Source organism: Podarcis bocagei, assembly GCF_964188305.1.
Source record: "Podarcis bocagei genome assembly, chromosome: 11".
Lineage (NCBI taxonomy): Eukaryota > Metazoa > Chordata > Lepidosauria > Squamata > Lacertidae > Podarcis > Podarcis bocagei.
Genome location: NC_138136.1, coordinates 56,141,505 through 56,163,610, shown reverse-complemented (window position 1 = coordinate 56,163,610; position 22,106 = coordinate 56,141,505). Strand labels below are relative to the sequence as shown.

The 22,106-nt window shown below is 46.2% G+C and overlaps 1 protein-coding gene across 4 annotated transcripts in view; it reads right to left on the bottom strand.

Moving 5' to 3' along the window:
• Positions 1-11,168: 11,168 nt before the first annotated feature.
• The window catches only part of SMAD2 (SMAD family member 2), a 38,435-nt gene continuing 27,497 nt past the window's right edge, over positions 11,169-22,106 (bottom strand). For all 4 annotated transcript variants that reach the window (XM_081213020.1, XM_081213017.1, XM_081213018.1 and 1 more), the window contains 6 exons: positions 20,598-20,672; positions 18,871-18,924; positions 15,896-16,108; positions 15,328-15,465; positions 14,994-15,138; positions 11,169-13,856 (listed from right to left, as the gene is read on the bottom strand). In XM_081213020.1, the coding sequence (XP_081069146.1) occupies positions 13,733-13,856; positions 14,994-15,138; positions 15,328-15,465; positions 15,896-16,108; positions 18,871-18,924; positions 20,598-20,672 (749 nt within the window). In that variant the 3' untranslated portion in view covers positions 11,169-13,732. The remainder of the gene's footprint in view (positions 13,857-14,993; positions 15,139-15,327; positions 15,466-15,895; positions 16,109-18,870; positions 18,925-20,597; positions 20,673-22,106) is intronic.

The window sequence follows — 22,106 nt, the reverse complement described above, 5'->3', positions numbered from 1 at the left end:
GGCAAGTCCTAGGCTCTGTGGTTTAACCCACAGCGCCACCCACGTCCCAAACTGATTGCCTTATCCTTCATGAATTTGTTGGCATCCGTGTGTCTTCGCTGTACTCTTTTTAGCACCTGCTAAAAACATTTCTACCCAGATATGTAGAATGACGTGTTTCAGTTCATTTGTTCAGTTCAGTTTCAATTTAAATAGTTGCTTTTAACTGTTCTTAGCAATGGTTGTATTGCTTTACGCTTTTGCAAACCAGTTTGAGTTCTGTTTTGTTTTTACAATCAAGCAGCACATCGGTTTCATGAAAGGAAGAAATAAAATCAAAGCAGGGGGGGGGGAGGATTATTTCCCCTGCCGAAAATTTCTTGCTCCCAGTTCAAAGCCCCCCCCCTCGGTATTACAGATGGGGACATTTATGAAGGGGAACAATCAGATCTCAAGGCAAAACAGGCTCAGATATCCGCGCAAACAGGCACTTCTCATCCTGGTTTCAAGGTCACTGTTTATCCCATGGGTTTAAGTGTTCAGCTGCACAAGGACACAGGCAAAGGCCTAATCCAGGCCCTCAGCAGCAGGTAACAGCTCAGCTGCAGAACACACTTGGCACAGAGAACATCCCAAGGTCAACTCCTACCACCTCCAGCTTCAAGCGATAGTACAGAACCCCTTGCCATGTCTGGAGGGCAGGAGGCTGCCTTAGGGGTACAGAGAAGGCCCTGTCCTGCAACATGAGTTCTGTCCTGCAACACGAGTTGTGATTTGAGGATCTGCCACCCACTTGAGGATAAAAAAGACACATGGACACGGTATATAAGGTTTGTTGTTGTTGTTGTTTAGTCGTTTAGTCGTGTCCGACTCTTTGTGACCCCTTGGACCAGAGCACCCCAGGCACTCCTGTCTTCCACTGCCTCCCACAGTTTGGTCAAACTCATGTTGGTAGCTTTGAGAACACTGTCCCACCATCTCGTCCTCTGTCATCCCCGTCTCCTTGTGCCCTCCATCTTTCCCAACATCAGGGTCTTTTCCAAGGAGTCTTCTCTTCTCATGAGGTGGCCAAAGTATTGGAGCCTCAGCTTCAGGATCTGTCCTTCCAATGAGCACTCAGGGCTGATTTCCTTCAGAATGGAGAGGTTTGATCTTCTTGCAGTCCATGGGACTCTCAAGAGTCTCCTCCAGCACCATAATTCAAAAGCATCAATTCTTCGGCGATCAGCCTTCTTTATGGTCCAGCTCTCACTTCCATATATAAGGTTAATGGGCTAAAAAAGGCCACAAATTTATTGATTACAGCATGTGAGAGCTATTGGCTTAGGCACTGGATAAACCACAGTGAGTGACTCCACCCCCTCAGGGAAGGGTGAATCTATCAAGGGTTAACCACCAGTGGGAGGAGCCTGTTGAGGCAAATACAACTGAAAGCTCCCCCTGATGTCACCGGGGGTCATGCCATGGCCCTGGCCACCAGCAGGGCATCGGACAGGATCCACGACCGCCGGATTCCTTTACCGGAATACCCATAAAGTGGAGGGGTAGACGATGGCCACACCCTGCCCTCCAATAAAATAATAATATTTTTTATTTATACTCCGCCCTCCCCAGCCAAGGCCGGCTAACAAGCAATAATAAAAACAAGTTGAATGAATACAACTTAAAAACAAGATGAAAATACTGAAACATTGAAATATTAAAATGCAGCCTCATCACAGGAGGAGAAAGGAAAAAGGAAAAAGAAAGAGGGGGAGGGAATCAAATTGGCTCCAAGCCAAAGGTGGATCAACTCTGTCTTACAGGCCCTGCGGAAAGAAATCAGATCCCGCAGGGCCCTGGTCTCATGAGGCAGAGCGTTCCACCAGGCCGGAGCCAGTGCTGAAAAGGCCCTGGCTCTGGTTGAAGCTAATCTAACTTCCTTAGGGTCTGGGACCACTAGGGTGTTGCTATTTATGGATCTTGAGGCTCTCTGTGGGGCATACCGGGAGAGGCGGTCCCGTAGGTACAAGGGTCCTAGGCCGTATGCACAAAATACGCAATACACAAACATATTCCAATGCCTAACCGCCAATACCCAAAAAGTTGTGACGATTTGCTACAAGGTAGGCTAAAAACCAAGCGGCCGGTGCCAATTTGCCAGTTGGATAAAAATTCCTACCAGGCCCCTTGGCCAACCAAGGCGACCAACCACAGGTCCATAGCAATGTCAAGAACCAAGCAATGAACTAAAGGGAGGGTGGGTGGGCGATCCGATGGAAAACCAGAAGCACAATGAAAGGGAAGCGCTGCCGCAGCCGTGTTTGAGCGGCTAAACCCCGCCCCCAAGCCTCCACCTGACTGGTTGGCTACCTGGGGGTGTGGCGCGGCAGCCAGGCCAGCTGGGCAGGGGCCAAAACGCCCCCTGCCAACACGGAAAACGGCTCCCGCTCACAACTCCTCCCTTCTGTAAGGAGGCTTTATGCCCCGATCGCCCTGCCTGCAGACAGACACAGACAGAGACACACAAACACCACTGTGACAAATATTCCAGCTCAGCAGTGGCATCACCAGTGGCGGCAGCTACACTTTGGAACTCCCTGCCGATTGACCCAAGGCTTCGCTGTGCCTTTTCATTATCTGCTTGCAAGCCTCTCTAGAAATGCAGAGCTGCAGAGGATGGCAACACCAAAGAGGCCTTTTTCTGCATTGGCTCCCCATTTGCAGAATGCTTTCCCCAGGGAGGCTTGCCTGGAGCCTTCCTTATAAACCTTTAGGTGCCAGGTGAAAACATTGCTCTTCAACCAGGTTGATTAACATCAGATACCCTTTTAAATGTGTTGTTTGGGGGGGGGGTTGTTGGTTTGGTTTTGCTCTAATCTTTATTATGCATTTTGTCCTTTTCGTATTGTATTTTCATGTTGTGAACTGGCCTGAGATCTGCAAATGAAGGGTGGTATACACATCTAATGGGGACGTGGGTGGCGCTGTGGGTTAAACCACAGAGTCTAGGGCTTGCCAATCAGAAGGTTGGTGGTTCGAATCCCCGCGACGGGGTGAGCTCCCGTTGCTCGGTCCCTGCTCCTGCCAACCTAGCAGTTCAAAAGCACGTCAAAGTGCAAGTAGATAAATAGGTACCACTCCGGCGGGAAGGTGTTTCCGTGCACTGCTCTGGTTTGCCAAGAAGCGGCTTACTCATGCTGGCCACATGACCCAGAAGCTGTCTGCGGACAAACGCTGGCTCCCTTGGCCTATAGAGTGAGATGAGTGCGCAACCCCAGAGTCGGTCATGACTGGACCTAATGGTCAGGGGTCCCTTTACCCTTTACATTTTACACACATCTAACAAATAACAAAATAATAAAAGTTACCAGTGCCATTTTTCCAGAACTCACCATGAACACTTCGCTTGTTCTCTTATAATAGCAATGGCAACCACCTGAGAGGTGCCAGAACTGAGTTCCATCAAGTTCCGGCTGGGGGGGGGGGGAACCATCTTGAGTTACGTTCTCTCTCTTTTCAGCTATTGTCGATTATAATTCACCTTTTCAATGCTTTTATGTATTTAACTGTTTTTCTGCTGAGAATTTTAAAAGCTCCATTTTAATTTCTGCAAATGGTTTAGAGGTTTGCTCTACAGTCGACAAATCTTGTTAGATAGATTTGTGGCGTTTATGCTCTCGCCTCCGTTGTTGGAAGCCGTATGCTTCTGAATACAAGTTTCTGGGAATTTCAAGTGGGGAAGGTGCTGTTGTGCCCAGGACTTGATTGTGGGCTTCACATAGACATCTAAGTTGACCACTGTGGGAAAAGGATGCTGCAGTAGATGGGTTTTGGGGGGTCTTCTTATGGAGAACAGTCATCACTGCTGGGATGTGTCTGGGGTAAGGTAAAGGTAGAGGTACCCCTGCCCGTACGGGCCAGTCTTGACAGACTCTAGGGTTGTGCGCTCATCTCACTCTAGAGGCCGGGAACCAGCGCTGTCCGCAGACACTTCCGGGTCACGTGGCCAGTGTGACGAAGCTACTCTGGCGAGCCAGAGCCACACACGGAAACGCCGTTTACCTTCCCGCTAGTAAGCGGTCCCTATTTATCTACTTGCACCCGGGGGGTGCTTTCGAACTGCTAGGTTGGCAGGCACTGGGATCGAGCAACGGGAGCGCACCCCGCCGCAGGGATTCGAACCGCCGACCATGTGATCGGCAAGTCCTAGGCGCTGAGGTTTTACCCACAGCACCACCCGCGTCCCTGTGTCTGGGGAGACGAGGGCAATTGGCAGACCCCCAGCTGGCTCCAGCCCATCGGCCGGCAGCTGGGCGAACTCCGGTTCTCAGAACAGCATCAAAACTGCGACTCAAGCCTCAGAGACCTTTAGAGACTGAGCACGCCAGCTAGCACAGATAAGAACTCTTTGCAACAGAAGTAGCGGACAGAGGCACATGTAAGCATATTTACAAACATTTATTCAGCATCAGGACAAAGGAAAAAACATGTCTGCTTCCCTTAGTGTCCAAGAAAAAGCGTAGGCAAAACCTATACACAACAGAAGTTCCCAGCAGACTGTGCTGGAAGTAAACAGACATGTGATGTACAACTCCACACGCCTGTTCCAAAGGTGGAATGGAAATTCAATATCCTAACATCCTCCCCCTTACCGTGTAATCTGTATTACCTGTGGTTGAACCCAATTGCAACCGCTGTACATAAACCTTAAGTTGTTCTCTGTTAACAACATTAGACAACAGAGCTGCAGGAATCTTGTTTCCTGGCATGTAGGACACCTGAATGAATCCTTTCTGGATACATTCCCTTGCACAATGTAACTTTATCTGCAAGTATTTGGTTCTTTGCTTGCAACTCTCTCCCCATCTCAAGCATCTAGGCAGACACATCACTTTACCTAACGATAGGGCCGGTCCTCCATGAATTGCTGACTGCTACTGTAGAGCATGCTAGCTGTAGGAGCACTTCCAACAGTGGTTGAAAGCAGAAAAGTAGTGGCATACTGCTTTGTGTAGATACACAGTTACATCATTTGACAGATCACTTAGCTGCCGACCATGTGGTTTGACTAAAGGAAGAATTCCATCCTTCCTAAATGAGCTGTGGCTCCCTTATAAATATCTCCTTTCATGATTTCAACATGCATCTTTCATGAAATATGGATTTCATTTTCTTCCCTTTCTCATTTTAAGGCCAGTAATATGCTCGTGTTTTAAAAATAATTCCCAGTTCTAGGTTTCTGTGACCAGGGGCTACGACTGCATTTCTTTTTATTTTTTACAATCCAATTTAAAAATGGCAAGGGAGAGGGGATTTCAAATGCACCATAAAAATTAGCAGTTCATGGTCAAGAGGGAGGCCTTTGATGTATGGAAGCCTTCCATTCAAGTCCAGAAATCATGGTGGCCTCTAGTAACGTTTTTTAAAAAGCACCTTAAAAATACAACGCAAGTAATTTCCTGTGCAACTTCTCTTTCAAGTTCAGTGGAATCATGGCTTTTTTTGTGTGGGAGCAGCAGAAACAAATAAAAGCGATTCTGGTTTTGATCACCAAAAGAGAGAGTGTATGTCTCTCCCAGTGAGCTTTCTAGAACATTCTATCTCCCCAGCGTCTCTTTGGCAAAACACCATTTAGCAGAATACAAAACAGTGTTTCAACTTTTAGAAGACAATGGAATAAATTCAATATGGCACTAAATTGAAGTTCTTTAGCGGTGTGCTAGCGAGAGCGGGTGGTGCTGTGGGTTAAACCACAGAGCCTAGGGCTTGCCGATCAGAAGGTCGGTGGTTTGAATCCCCGTGACAGGGTGAGCTCCCGTTGCTCAGTCCCTGCTCCCACCAACCTAGCAGTTCAAAAGCACAACAGTGCAAGTAGATAAATAGGTACCGCTCCTGTGCTGCTCTGGTTCGCCAGAAGCGGCTTAGTCATGCTGGCCACATGACCCAGAAGCTGTACGCCGGCTCCCTCGGCCAGTAAAGCGAGATAATCACTGCAACCCCAGAGTCGGCCACAACTGGACCTAATGGTCAGGGGCCCCTTTACCCTGGCAGGAAAAGGCGCAGGAAGCCAGCACGGTTTTTGTGTCTTCTTGTTCAGCGATCTGGTGTCACCCCAATACCCCCATTTGAACAACAAACTTCCCACTAGTGCAACTGTTGCGCTGGATTTTCAGACTGCAAACCGCTCTGTGATCCTCAGATGAAGGGCACTATATAAATTTAATAAGTAACAAAAAATAGTAATGATTTCATATTGTGTCATCATTACCCCATTAGCCCAACAAGCCTTTTGCTGGCAGTCAAGGAACGTTGACTCCAGACCATAATTTCCTGAACCATGTGCTAAGATCTACAAATGAGACAATAAATGAATGAATTAATTAAGGTTCCAGGATTTTTGACACAAGAAGGCTCTTAGCCCGTAATCTGTTACCTGGTCCATTTAACTGAACATGCCAAGGCTTGAACCTGGGACATATTTTCATGCCAAACGGAGGCTCTGGCACCAAGTGACTGGTGCAACTCCACTCTGGTCAGAACACATTCAGGCTCTACCACCCCAGAGGACCAAATGTGGCCCCCCGGGTCTTCCTTTGTGGCCCTTGGGACTCTGAAAAGGCCACACCCTTCCTTTGTGCCCTCCATGAATGTCTTTGCCTGGATCAAATGGGTCCTCCAGCAGCAGGTATGCCTCGTCCTTCTCCGCTTGGGATGCCTGCAGAAACTTCAGTTGTACACATCTATTGCTCCACCCATCCTTGCCTCTGACCCCAGACACCCCTGGCAAGAGACCCCTGGAAAGTTCCCCACAAGGAATCACAGAACTGTAGTGCAACCTAGTCAACCCCCACTGCAATGCAGGAATCTCAGCTCAAACATCCATGATAGATGGCCATCCAACCTCTGCTTAAAAACCTTCGAGTCCACCACGTCCCGAGGGAGACAGCTTCACTGTCAAACAACTCTTACTGTCAGAAAGTTCTTCCCAATGTTGAGTCGCAATCTCCTTTCTTGTTACTTGAAGCCACTGGTTGGATTCCTTCCTTCTGAGGTGCAGGCTATCATAGCAAAAGCTGGGTATTTTTAGGGGTGCTTCGTAACAAGGGAGGGTGAGAAAAAGGAGGATGGCATAAAGAGGGGTGGAGGCTGGCACACAAAAAAGTTGCAAATGAAAGTACAGTGGTACCTCGGTTTTTGAACGCCTCCGTTGATGAACATTTTGGTTTTCGAATGCCATAAACCCGGAAGTAAATGCATCAATTTTTGAGCACACCTTGGAAGTCGAACATACCACGTGGCTTCTGTATTGAGTTTTCAGTTTTCGAATGTTTCATAACTCGAACGGTCTTCCGGAACGGATTACGTTCAAAAACCGAGGTGGCACTGTATTCACATAGGGCCCTTCAATTGTTCTCTCAGGGCAGTTTTCAAAAAGAGTAAAAACGATACAAAAACCAATTAAGCAAAAAAAAAAAAAAAGTCTCAAGACCAGCATTGAATAGTCAGCAGAATCAAAGCTGCACTTCAGAAACAAACAAAAAGGTCTTCATAACAATTAAGGGCAACAGCAGGCAAAGATTTCTGGGGATAATGTTCCACCAACTGGGATGTCATCAAGAAGGCCCATTCTGTCAGAGTCATCTCCTTTACCTCAAATGGTGAGACACTCACCGGGAACCCTCAATTGCAAATTGCAATAGTGAGATACACACAGGCAGGAGAATACTGAAGATCTCACGCGTGCGTTTATGTCCACATTACCAAATGCCTCAAAACCTGAGAGGTTTGCACTCCCAGGCAATCCTTCCTTACTTCACAAAACGTCAAAGCAGTCTGCTCCATTCTTTCACTGGTGAAGTGATCCTTGACTTTGGTACCGTTTGACGTTTCACGCCAAAACTTACCTTAGTTTAGGGCAGTGTTTCCCAACCGGTGTTCCGCGGCACACGAGTGTGCCGTGAGACGTTGCCTCGTGTGCCGCGAGATGCCTGGAGGGAGGCGGGCGAGTTGGGTGGCGAGAGGCGGGGCGGCGGCGGCGAGGAGAGGCCGCGCCTCCTGCTGCTGCCTGGCGCTCCTCCTCGCAGCCGGCAGCGCTGCCTGGGCGCCTCCGCGCGACTCTGCCTCGCTGGGTTTGGTCTCCCAGCAGAGACGGGTCACACGCGCACCTCCCTCCCTCCCTCAGCCTGCGCGGAGGGAGAGCCAGAGAGAGGCATCGCTCCTGCGCGGCGGGAGAGGGAGCAGCCGGAGTGATGCCCCAAACGAGCTGAATTCCGAGCGAGGGACTGAGGGGGGAGGGAAAAAACTTTCACTTTCGTGCGTCCCTCCCGGCGTGACGCTGCGCGCTGACGTCACGGGGCGGGGCTTTAATGGTGGTGTGCCGCGAGATTTTTTTTCAGTAAACAGGTGTGCCGTTGCCCAAAAAAGTTTGGGAAACACTGGTTTAGGGAAGCTTTTAATGTTTGATGTATTACAGTATTTTAATATTTTTTTGGGAAGCCGCCCAGAGTGGCTGGGGAGGCCCAGCCAGATGGGCGGGGTATAAATAAATAAATAAATAATAATAATAATAATAATAATAATAATAATAATAATAATAATAATAATAATAATTATTATTATTATTATTATTATTATTATTATTATTATTATTATTATTACCTTTCTGTAAGGTCTGGATCAGCATTAGAAACTCAGATATATTAGCTAGGTGCCAAAAGGCCCCTTAAACCAAAGGTTACAGTTGCCAAAATGGAATGTCTACTTGCCATTTGGGGGCAAGGTGGTTCTAAAGTCTTATTTTTCAAATGATGGACTGACTGTGGTTGATTATCAGTTAAACATCTGCTGAGTTCAGATGACAACCTTAAGCTAGGTCAAATGCTTTGAGAACTTAAAGAAGAAAAGTCACCTGCTCGAGGGGCAGTCCACATATATACTGGTCTGTTCCGACCTCTTTTTCTTAATGGTGACTGCTCTTGCTCAGGCGACACAGGAAAAAGCATTTTGGTGCCAGAAATTCATTCAGATAATAGAGATAAAATATACGTATTTTTCGCTCCATAAGACGCACCAGACCACAAAACGCACCTAGTTCTTGGAGGAGGAAAACAAGAAAAAAAAAATTCTGAATCTCAGAAGCCAGAACAGCAAGAGGGATCGCTGCGCAGTGAAAGCAGCATCCCTCTTGCTGTTCTGGCTTCTGGGATAGCTGTGCAGCCTGCATTCACTCCATAAGACGCACACACATTTCCCCTTACTTTTTAGAAGGGAGAAAGTAAGTCTTATAGAGCAAAAAATACGGTAACCCATAGAATTATACAGGATGGGGTATTAGTGTGTGAAAACAGTCCAAATCCAATGGTCCGCAGGTGTGCACCTCCAGACGGTGGAGATGTCGGGCACTATCCTGGCACCCAGGCACCTTCACTTGGTCACAATTCAGGTGCAAAATGCACCTAACTAATTTTGATCACTGGTCATGATGAAGGGAGCCAAGGCACTGACAGAGCACCATTTACTCAAAGTCTCCTTTTGCAGAGAATTTGGTTTTCGAGACCTCTCGCCCCCTGCTTTCTTCCAGGACCCAATTTATACCTGTAAATTGTGGCCTGGCTGTCTTTTATTACTCAATACCTGGAAGGCCACAAGCTCCACATCCCCCTGCAACAAGGGTGAGGCCAAGGAAAACGTTACAGCCCTGACTTATGTCCACTGGAAACAGCATTTAAAAACTCTTCTGTTTTATCAGGTTTTTAAATGGCTTCTAAGTAGCACACCACCAACTTCACTTTCAGCTATCATAATTGAACACAGGCCACTGTTCCAGAGGAACAGCTGAGAGCCAAGAATTTCCGTCCATTTTTGCAAGTTTTGCATTGTTCCATGTCTTTAGGCATCTTCCTTTGGACAGTTCCGCCCTGCCTGTGCAAGTTTTGCATTAACCAGCTCTATATTTATCATTGACAGTTCAATGAACTTGAGCACCTGCCAGGAAGGGGACGGTGCCTTCGAACCAAACTGGAATAAATGAATAGGGCGCCATTGGAACAAAATTCAGCATACTCTTTTGCAGGGTATCATATGAGACAAGCTGGCTATAAAAGCCTCTCTGACACAATGCATAGAGCGCAGACCCTGACCACAGCTCAGCAGATTACACAATTCCCCTTAATATGATTGGAAATAAAAGTTGTCACTAAAACACAAATTCCCATCCCTCAGATTTTAACAGCTTTTCAAGAGAACAGCAACCAGCAAAACGCTTGTGCCATACACTTGTTTCTCTAAAAAAGAAAAAAAAGACTACCACCAGGCATGGATGATCACAATGTTTACCAACTTTAATAGGTTATTGCCACTAAACACAACAGTGTAAAGCCCTTTAGCCTGATCAAGTGCCAACAGCTGAGATTTTGTAGGGTTTTGTCGTTTTTGCCAAGGAGCAATGTGATGGCAAGAGGAAGGAAGGAAGGAAGGAAGGAAGGAAGGAAGGAAGGAAGGAAGGGAGGGAGGGAAGGGAAGGGAAGGGAAGGGAAGGGAAGGAGAGTAGCCTGAGTAGGACAAAGGTATCCTGAGGAAATGAGAAAGGCCCAACCACAGTTGCCCCACTTTTCACAACAAATGACAATTTGGCTAGTTTTGCTTTCAAACTTGATATTATGGCACTGAGGGTCAGAAACTGGTTTTTCCTTTAACTTAAGTTCTGTGAAAGACACTTTCCACAAATGTTTTGTGATTACTGCCTGACAGCAGCCATGTCTTCTATACTGATGCATCAAGTTCCTGGAAATCACTCCAGCAATACACACAAACCATTGTGCTTTCACACCTGCTAGACAATGAAAGCATTTTGTCCCCCCAAGGAAGCAAAAGATGCTCAAAAGAGCCGAAATTTCCAAGCCCACAATGTCAACCATGGACATACCCAATTATTATTATTTTTTAAACCTCACATGCTTTTCTGCTTTGGAATGGCAGACCTGCTCCCATCAAACCATGCCATATTGCAAATCCCACCCCCGTCTCCAGTTTCAAGAGAGCTTTACAATCTCTTGGGGATGTTGTTCCACAAGTTCAATCAGACTCCCTTAGGCATGCAAAACAAGTCACAGTGTTTTGGATCCTGGACCAGTTATATTCACAGATAGTATATGAAGCAGTCCTCTAAGCAGAGGATGTTGCTGCTTAACCATTCAAACAAGCCATGGTGAGAATTAAATTTTTTTTATTAGTGTATTCACATATTAGGCAAATGCAACACGCATGAAAGCTTATTTCTTAGGTTCACAAGTTCTACCAATACATTAGGCTACTGGTAAAACTACACAAATTGGTAATGGCTTCGCCAATTATTTTCAAATTGTCTGACCCACTTTGATTGCCCACCCTCAGGCTCGATATTTGGTATTGCTCCTATGCCCTATCTCTTAAGGCATAAAAATCCATCATTTATCTTCCGTTCAGTCAGCTGATTGCAAAGCTTAACACTGGCCACGTTTGTTCTCAAAGCTGAAGTTGTCACTAGGTGTACTTACAAAGTACAATACTAGTGCAAATAAACAATTTGGGGTGGGGCGTGGGGGGGGGGAGGAAAGAAAACAGACAAAAAAAGGCAATCCTGCTACTGCCACAACAACATGAGAATGACAGACGGCTAGATCACAAGATTGTTAGTAAGATGTATACTTTTCAAGTCAGAATAACCCTGCTATACAGTTTCCCAACCCTTACCCAACCCAGACTTATCTGTAGAATATAATTCAAAATATTTCTTAAAGCAAGGTTCAGATGTAGTGTCCAAGGGTTCTCAATAACATGTACTAGGGAATCTTCTCTTTTTATGGCTGGTCGCAACACCCAGCCTAGGGAGTCTGCAGAAGCAGTGACTTCGGCAAGATCCACTCCTTCTGCAGTGGATGCTCATTAAGCAAAGCCATACAATTTTGTTCGGACCAGCCCGGTAAACGTTCAAAGAAATGTTAAGTTTTATGTTCAAACCCTTGTGGAAGTTGCATTTCACTGTGTGGGAGAGAGGGGAAAACTGGTAGGGCAGCCACATTAAATCTGATTTAGACTTTTATCTTTAAAAAATCTACCAGTGAAGCAGGAGATAATTGATGGTGCGGCTGCTCTCAACCGTTCCTTTCAATCTGCGTATCTGGAGTCCCACTACACCTTAGGAGGGAGAGGAACTGGAGTTTGTTTCTCCTGCATTTTAGCAATGGATTTAAGAGCAACGGAGATGAGACTCTGGGTTGCATCCTGGCAACCTTTTAAACAAACAAACAAACCCCTGCCGAGTGCAAAGGGATAGAGTTCAACTCCTGCATTTCACATACTCATCTCTGCTGTCTGGATAAGGGAAAGTTCGCATAAAGGGTTTCGAGATACAAAAGGACCAGCAACATCTTACAGCTGCTCGCTTGTCACTACTGAAAAATAAGGGTGCTGCTTTGAAAGTACACACTCACCAATCTGAAGGTGGTGAACAAGTCTTTCTTGGGAGAAAAATGTGGATTATTCTGTCAAAAAAAACTTATTTTGCAACAGCTGCATGTGCGCATGCGCTGCAGACCTAGAATTTAAGAGATTGCAACACTCCAGGCAAAGGGCTGATGAGGGCAGTTAAGAGATTCCTCGCTTCCACCCAGGTCTGAACCCCTCCGCTCCCTCCTTGATCCCAGCTAAGCATGATCCCAGTAGCATTTGTTAGCCATGGTCAAGGTGAAAAACCATTAGCACATGAATGTTGATTCCATGGTAATTAACCATGGCTAACGGCAGGAGGGAGGAGAAGGCAGGAAAGCGTAATCCTCCTTGTGCTCTCTTAACCCTAGTCAGAAGACCACACAACGTTACAGCTGCAGTGGCCTGTTGGTGCATCTCCCAGGAACGACCTCCCGCCATATTTTCGAACTAAGGTGCAAGCTGGACCTCAGGGCCAGCAGCACCCATCGCCGGCAACAGATGCCACTACTTTAGGTGGGCAATGGAAGGATCAATTTTTTAAAGCATGGTTTGGCCTGGGGGAGGTGGGCGTGGGGCAAGGAGTGAAAGGTTGAACGTGGCACTGACTATTTCAGGCCCACTAAGCATACTCAACACGCAAGAGATGGAACCCAAGAATCGCTCCCGCTCCAAAGAGGGGTTTTTTAAGGTGACAGCTAGTACACTTGGAAAAGGTTGGGTGGGGGGGAGAGGAGATTTTCTGCATAAAGTCTGTTATAGGGCAGCGGAAAGCCTGCATATATATTTATATATAAAAATATAAAAAAATATAGAGAAGCAAGAACTTGGGCTTTTTTACGAGATGGCTGCCTAAGTCAAGGAGCTCTGCACATCTATCAATGGGAATTTAAACTCAGGACAGCAGAATGGTGTCAAAATTGGGGGGGGGGTATGCCATGATACATTAACTGAACCATTCATGTTATTGGTAAACCTTTAGGACACTCAATTTATATATACCCAATAAAAAACACCATTAAAGTATTTAATATGTCCCTCCCTCCTTCGGCAGAAGGCGTTTCTATACACTAACTTTTCATCTAGAGCATCAGAGTATAGGAAACAAAACCCACAAGGTGCTTAGAAACTGATGAGACCCTCAAGTGCTTTTCTGTCTCTCTCTTTCTCTCTCTCTCTCTGAACTTTTTGGATAGGAAACAGTTCATGGAGACCACACACGAGTTACTACGACAGACGAGCTGTTAACATTTAAGTCTGTTGCCTGGACTTTGCATTTCAAGCGCGCTAGTGGAGACGAGGAGCATTACGACATGCTGGAGCAGCGCACTGAGGGAGAGCCCATCTGAGTCAATACTTTGTCCAGCCACTGTAAAGGCCCGTTCAGGTGAAGCTCAATCCAACAGGGAGTGCTTGTTACCGTCTGCCGCCTGAGGAAGGGAGAAAGAGTTGGGGGATGAAATACACTGTGAAGCCAGCATACAAGCCAAGGGTTTAGGCAAACTAAGGCCCGGGGGCCGGATCCAGGCCAATCTCCTTCTAAACCAGGCAGAGGGCCTTCTCGGTGGTGGCACCCGCCCTGTGGAACACCCTCCCACCAGATGTCAAAGAGAAGAACAACTACCAGACTTTTAGAAGACATCTGAAGGCAGACCTCTTTAGGGAAGCTTTTAATGTTTAACAGACCACTGTATTTTAATACAGCGGTACCTCAGGTTACATACGCTTCAGGTGACATACACTTCAGGTTGCAGACTCTGCTAACCCAGAAATAGTACCTCGGGTTAAGAACTTTGCTTCAGGATGAGAACCGAAATCGTGCTCCAGCGGCGCGGCGGCAGCAGGAGGCCCCATTAGCTAAAATGGTGCTTCAGGTTAAGAACAGTTTCAGGTTAAGAACGGACCTCTGGAACGAATTAATTAACCCAAGGTACCACTGTACTCTGTTGGAAGCCACCCAGAGTAGCTAAGGAAACCCAGCCAGATGGGCAGGGTATAAATAATAAATTCTATTCTATTCTATATTCGGCCCGCGGATGGTCTGGGAATCAGTGTGTTTTTACATGAGTAGAATGTGTGCTTTTATTTAAAATGCATCTTTATCCCCCCTCCCAAAAAAATATAGTCCAGCCCCCCACAAGGTCTGAGGGACAGTGGACCGGCCCCCTGCTGAAAAAGTTTGTTGACTCCTGGTTAGAGTCCCCGCTCAACAATCAGCTTGCAGGGCTACTTTTAAGACCACAGGGGGCAAAGAGCCAGTGCCTCAACACCCCCCCCCCCCGGCTGATCCAATAGCAAGTTCTGTCACCAATTTGGGGCTAGGCGCTATCTGGTTTTCAACACTGCGATATACCACCAGAATGGTTTTAACTATAGGAAAGGTGGCATACAAATAAAATCAGGGCAATGGTTTTATTTATTAAATTTCTATTTCACCCTTCATCTGAAGATGACAATGATGATGATGATACCGATTTCCTTAATTTGTAAAAGGGAACGTCAGGCCTACATTAACATCCCGGCTGCAGGATGGTTCTACCAACAAGGAGAGGAATGCCACTCTGTACCTGTATTCAGCGCCCCATCCTTTAACAAAACTCATCCTTATGGTGCACATTCGGGTTAGCTGATACACTGCTTCAAAGCCCTGATTTACAGACTGAGCCAAAAGAGCAGCAAATTCCTGGTTATTAAAGATCTTTAGGTTGCAGCCTACAAAAAAAAGAAAAACGGTAAAAGGATGAATGATCGGTACCACTACATTACACACGTTTAAGTGATTCAACCGCCCTACCCAACTTTTTTCAAAACATATTTTCCTTAGGAATCACAGCAAGGCAAATAAATACATTTCAATACACTGAAATGATGACTGATCTCTGCTGGTTATACACCTCTTACCTGGCGGGATTTTGCACACGGTTGCAGGATGCCAGCCATATCTCTGATTACAATTGGGGCTCTGAACAAAGATTGCGCTATCGCTTAGGCACTCAGCAAAAACCTCTCCGCCAATGTAATACAGGCGCACTCCCCTCCCTAGAAAAAGAAAAAGAACATTAAACGAACAGAAGCAGCTAAAATTTGCCAGATCCAACATACTTGCAAGTGCAAACGGTCTTGTTTAGCCAATCTCTGGTTACATATTTTCTGGATGTTTGTGCTCTTCCAGTAAGCACCTGCTACTCTGCTGCTTAGTTTTGTTTTACTGCCTGTTGCCCATTCTTCATATATTTTAATATATATCACTAGCAGATCTGAGGGGCCCCAAGATGCAGCGATATAAACATACCGTTCAGCTACTGTACAAATGACCTACTGTGCTGCCATTACTTAGATGAAGAAATAACAAACGATGTTCAATTTAAAAAGAAGAATGCAATGGAAGGAACTGTTTTTTCAGCAGATCAAGGGAAGAAGGTTAGAGGAAGCAGGAGAGCCGCTGGAATATGTGGCGAGAAGTACATACCTATGTGCCTTCTTGTCATCTCCACAGTGGCATTTCTATTAACATTGGAGAGCAAGCCTAGGCAGAATCTTTCAGAGTTTGATGGATCCGTAAAGCCATCTACAGTAAGTGAAGGCTGCGACGCATGGAAGGTTTCTCCCACCCTCTGATTTAATTCATAATATGCTATAGAACACCAAAAAGCAGGCTCTGAGTAGGTAACTGGCTGCAGGTCTGGAAGGGAAAAGAGGAAGAATTCTTGTGGTTAACATGTATTCATGCTGCGCTATCATTTGGCAATAGGAAGCTAGTCAAGGCTATACTCCCCAAATCCTCCTCTAGTTGTGCTCCTTAAACAAGGCTATTCCCTTGGTTGGACAGTGTTCTCGAAGCTACAAACATGAGTCTGACCAAACTGCGGGAGGCAGTGGAAAACAGGAGTGCCTGGCCAATCGGGTCACGAAGAGTCGGACACGACTAAACAACAACAAAATTCCCTTGACTTCTGTTAGACTTCTCAAAGAATTCTTAGCTGCACTTTGTGTCTGATGCAGTTTCCTTCACTGGCTTAAATAAACATTTAATTGACTATTGTTTGAGCAGAAAAGACATAATATGCCGTATTTTTCGCTCCGTAAGACGCACCTGACCACAAGGCACACCTAGTTTTTAGAGGGGGAATGCAAGAAAAAAAATATTCTTTAAAGGGAGCGCTGAGCAGAGCCTGTGTGCATCCCAGGCTCTGCTCAGCGCTGCCTTTCACGAGCTGCGTGGAGCGTGTGTGCGGTGCTTGCAGGCTTTTCCCTGAGGAGTCACTGATGGGCTGCCTTTCTCCCTCCTCGGGGAAAAGCCCCCAAGAGCCACACACACACTCCTCGCTGCTCTTGGGGGCTTTTGCGGGAGGTGGGAGAAGTGACAGAGTTGCACGTTCTTCTCAATTCCCCCACCTCCCACAAAAGCTATGGATAGCCGCGCGAAGCCTCCGCAGGGCAGCGGGATGAAGGCTCCCCGCTGCCCTGCGGAGGCTTAGCCCACGAAGCCAGCATTCGCTCCATAAGATGCACACACATTTCCCCTTACTTTTTAGGAGGGGAAAAGTGTGTCTTATAGAGCAAAAAATACAGTACTTTCTTCGAAACCTCTGCATTCTGCATTTCTTCTCTTTCATCTTGTGTGACAGATCCAACAAGCTTAACATATTTTTAATGCCAATTTACAAGTCTCCAAAACTTCTAGTTCTCTTCAAGTTGCCTCAACACACTCTGTGTGTGTGTGTGTGTACACACACGTACACACAAAATTAAAGGCATGTTCTTGTCTGGAATGCTTGATTTTTCCAAATGCTCCACATTCAGAACACCTTGTACTATACAAGACATGCTTCGTGACATACCGTCAACCACCTCTACGTTTCCCATGATCAAAAGAAGGAAGCAATTACATTATGTACAGTGGTGCCCCGCAAGACGAATGCCTCGCAAGACGGAAAACTCGCTAGACGAAAGAGTTTTCCGTTTTGGAGGTGCTTTGCAAGACGACAATGTCTTGCGAGTTCCTGCTGGTTTTTTTTCCCTTCCCCCCCTTTTTCTAAGCCGCTAAGCCGCTTATCAGCTGATCAGCCGCTAAAAGCTGCTAAAAGCTGCTAATAGCGCTAATAGCGCTAATCCGTCAATGGGCTTGCTTCGCAAGACGAAAAAACCGCTAGGCGAAGAGAATCACAGAACGGATTCTTTTCGTCTTGCGAGGCACCACTGTACTGTGGAACCTAACACAGCAATATTCAAGTTTAAAGGTGCCCAAAACACAGAGTCAATCCTCAGAGAAAATATTACTAGAAGATGCTGAATGAACTAGATATCAGTTCAGCAGTGTCTAGTTTTCAAGAGATTCTAAGGGCAATCTTAATCATAGGTCATAGAACTGCAGGGACCCCAAGGGTCATCTAGTCCAACCCCCTGCAATGCAGGAATCTCAACTAAAGCATCCAAGACAGATGGCCATCCAATCTCTGCTTTAAAAACTCCAAGGAAGGAGAGTGCACTACCTTTCATGGGAGTCTGCTTCACAAACAGCTCTTACAGGACAATATGATATAACTGTAACCACAAAGTATGTCCCTATTATAGATCAACTACCAGCCAAAATCGACTGTCAACAAATATTTCTTTGCTCCTCCTCAAACCATTCCACATTGCCAACCAGGACAAAAAAATAAACCAGGCAATTCTTCCCTTTCCATTTATGCCAAATAGTCTGCCTGACTATTTCTATTAAAAAGGGGCAGACTACTGCACAGTCCAGTAACCTCTCACAAGGGTTGCAGTAACAGAACAATATGCTTTTTTAAAAAAATAACACCCCAGAGATACAGAAAGGGATTTTATTTGCCGGGGGGGGGGTCAATGTAGCAGAGTGGCCAAGTAACCAAGCCATGAACAACAAAAGCCCTGGGTCAAATCTCCCCCCAACTTTGCTCACCCCATCAGAAAAGGCCCTCTAAGCCTCAGCTTTCCCATATAGGATACAGCTGACATTACAAATCTACCTTGGAGGACTTCTCAAAAGGACTGCCGAGGAAGAGTACAAAACAGCTACAACACTAAAAAAGCACTATTCCAATGTTCTGAATATTGTAGTTACTTTAGCCTGCAAGTATATGACCAGAAGATATTCCATATATTGCTTATTTAGGCATAGCACATTACCCAGTGTGTCTACTCAGCAGGCCACCTGCACAACATTGTTCAAGCACAGAACACACCTTGATTAAAACACACAAGACAGCAATTAAACCATAGGTGCCCATACTTAAAACATGACACTGGAGAGGTGCTTAAAAGAAAATTAAAAAGACTGTCCCTGCTAATCCCCGCACCTCAATAAACCGCTTCTCCCCATACTCCACAAGTTAATTCCACCTGCAATGGATTCTAATATAATCAACCAAATGCAAGCACATTTACCTCATTTATTATAGAGAAGTGTTTACAACTTACCCAGGCTGTGATTGACAGGAGAGAGTGTACTGGGAGACAGCTCTGCTGGAGATCCTGAGGAATTAATACAAAAAAATGCTAGTTCACAACAACAAAAATCACTTTAGTAATCCCATTTGGAGGCTGTGCCAGCAGCAGTTTTGAGGTCCTGGGACCCGTTTTCACTAGCACAATCCCATGTTAGATTTACTCTGAATATGCTACAATATTGCTACTGTTCAGCAAAAGTATATTTTGGAAAGTGAGCCAAAGGCAAGCTTTTTTCTAACTTAACAAATGCCAGTAACCTCATGCCATACGCACAGCAAATATTGCCCCTGTATTACAAAGACTGAGAAATACCCATGTTTGCAGCCTGGGACGGGGCGTCTGCCATAACTGAAGGCGAGCAGAAACTGAACCGCTTCCTCGGCTAACTTCGGTTGGCTTACTACTTAAGCCTACCCCTATCAGGAGTAGCAAAACAAAACAAAAACCCAAGGTTATGGGATCAGGGTGGGGGGACGGGCACACACAAAAAACCCCATACACATAACACCATCAAACAAGCTGATAACCTGTGCTTTCGCCACTACATAAGTGCTCCGCAAAGAAAAAGACAAAACTTTGCAAGGTTAGTCCTACGACAAGCACTGCTCTTTGATCTGCACACAATACAATTCATGCCTCTTGACACATTTCAAGACTTCCCAAGCAATGACCCACATTCAGCGCAGAGTATCTTTGCAGGCATTTATCTCCACAACACTTCAACCTCTCACCAACCACAGCGTCCCCATTTTGACCCTGGACACTGAAGGCCATGTTGCCCCTTGCTTACATGAAATAACTCAGGCAGAGTACAGTAGTCAGAGGATTTGGACTAAACTCAAATGGTTGCCTGGCCACTTGCAGAAACTAAAGGTCTGGTTTAGACACAACAACTGCTTGTTGGACTAGGGCTAGTTCACAGTTTAAAACGGATAGCCCTTGTTTTTTGCTGCATCCAAACTTGGCAAAGTGGAGCTCACTCAAACTACAGCCTGTTAACAAATTGGGGTATCAAAAGCCAGGCTTGTTTCTAGTTTGTACTTGTAACAACCGGGGTTTTTTATATCAGAGCTGGGCCCCAAGATCTGCCTCCTTCCTGCTGTGAAGAGGTGTGCAGCTGCCTCACTCCCTTCCTTTCTTAACAGAGCTACTGGTTCTATAGTAAGGAGGGAGACAAAGGTAGCCTGCACATGTTACATTATTCCCACTTCTTGCCTTCAAGCATACCTTGAGGCTGAAAAAAGGCAGTGCGGTGTGGTAAACCTCCTTTACCAACCACATTTACTGCAAAAACGTCACACCTTTAGGGGGAAAGGGATCTTGAGACACGGGGCACAACTCAAGACAACCCATGAAGGCAACTTGGAAGCTGCAGCTAGTGCGAAATGTACCTATCAGCTGATACAATTGGAAGTGGAGTCATATTCCAAGGGGTGAACCTGGAGTCAGCCTGAATTAAGGCTGAACCCCATGTTGAGACACAATTAGATTTCATTTTGTTAATGTAAGCCACCTTGAACTGTGGAAAGGGGGGCACAGAAATGTTTTAATAAATCTTCATAGAATCATAGAATCATAGAGTTGGAAGAGACCACAAGGGCCATCGAGTCCAACCCCCTGCCAAGCATCATTACAAAGGGAGGTTTGCTAAGCCCCCTTACATATTTGAAGTCTTCAGTAAGAATTAAGACCGTTACCTGTATCCATGCTTTGGTTCAACTGCTGGTCACTGGTTTCTCCATCTTCACTGATATAGCCGGGCGGTGGTGTTTCTACCAAAAGTACAATCAATGAGCCATTAAATGAAAGGGTTCTCTCGGTGTCATGTACAACCTGAACACATTAAAGCTTTCGAAATTTGCAGAATTAAAGAGTGCACACAGCCTTTATTTTATAAATTGCAGGGGATCTCATTAAGTCACTGTCTATGTTATGTGAGTAAAGAGGAACAAAACCCACCAGCCACCTGCCATTTACCCTGCTCTCTACACTACATGCCCCTCTACACTGTGGATGGATGGATTTCTAGCAGAGTTGATTGAAAAAGAGGCCACGCAGTGTGCACCACAAATGGGGCTAGATTATAACCAGTCTGAAGCAAGCCAAATACCAACTGACATGCCAATGGGCTCTAGTCTTCCAGGGAGAAAACAAAAACACCTCTCATCTTCCCTCCTCCCTTGCGGAACACGTACTGTAGAACATGAAGTACCGTATTTTTTGCCACATAGGGCGCACCTAGTTGGTTTTTTTGGGGGGTGTTAAAGAAAAAAAAATATTTCCCCCCCCCCCAGGTGCGGGGCGGGGGAAGCCCAAGCTTCCCCCGACCCCAGTACCCAGAACAGGCTGCTATCCGCAAGCCGTGGGAGAGCCGCGCGAAGCTCGAAGCCTGGGGGCGCTGAGCTCAGTGCGCCCCAGGGTTCGGGGTGCAGGCAGCTCTCCGCAAGAGGTGGGAGAGCTGCGTGACTTTGCACAGCTCTCCCACGGCTTGCAGAGAGCCGCGCGAAGCTCAAAGCCTGGGGGCACTGAGCTCAGCGCACCCAAGGGTTCGGGGTGCAGGCAGCTCTCCGCAAGCCGTGGGAGAGCTGCGCGAAGTCGCACAGCTCTCCCATGGCTTGCGGGTAGCTGCCTGGAGAGCGAGAGGGGTCAGGTGCGCACCGACCCCTCTCGCTCTCCAGGCTTCACCGAAAGCCTGCATTCGCCCCATAGGACGCACACACATTTCCCCTTCATTTTTGGAGGGGGAAAAGTGCGTCCTATAGGGCAAAAAATAAGGTATATGGCAACCTACATAGCTTAAAAAAAAAAAAGATGTTAAGAAAAATGAATCAATGTGTATTCATACACATACGGGATCTGTTTCCATAGTGTAGATCCTATCTGCCTGCCACAAAACTGCAGGTGGCTTATACATAAAATGTAAGAGAACAGAACAATCACAAAGCCAAATCAATGTAGGGCATGGGTAGGCAAACTAAGGCCCAGGGGCCAGATCCAGCCCAATCGGCTTCTAAATCCAGCCCGCAGACGGTCCAGGAATCAGTGTGTTTTTACATGAGTAGAATGTGTCCTTTTATTTAAAATGCATCTTTGGGTTATTAGTGGGGCATAGGAATTCGTTCATTTTTTCCCCCAAAAATATAGTCCGGCCCCCAACAAGGTCTGAGGGACAGTGGACCGGCCCCCTGCAGAAAAAGTTTGCTGAC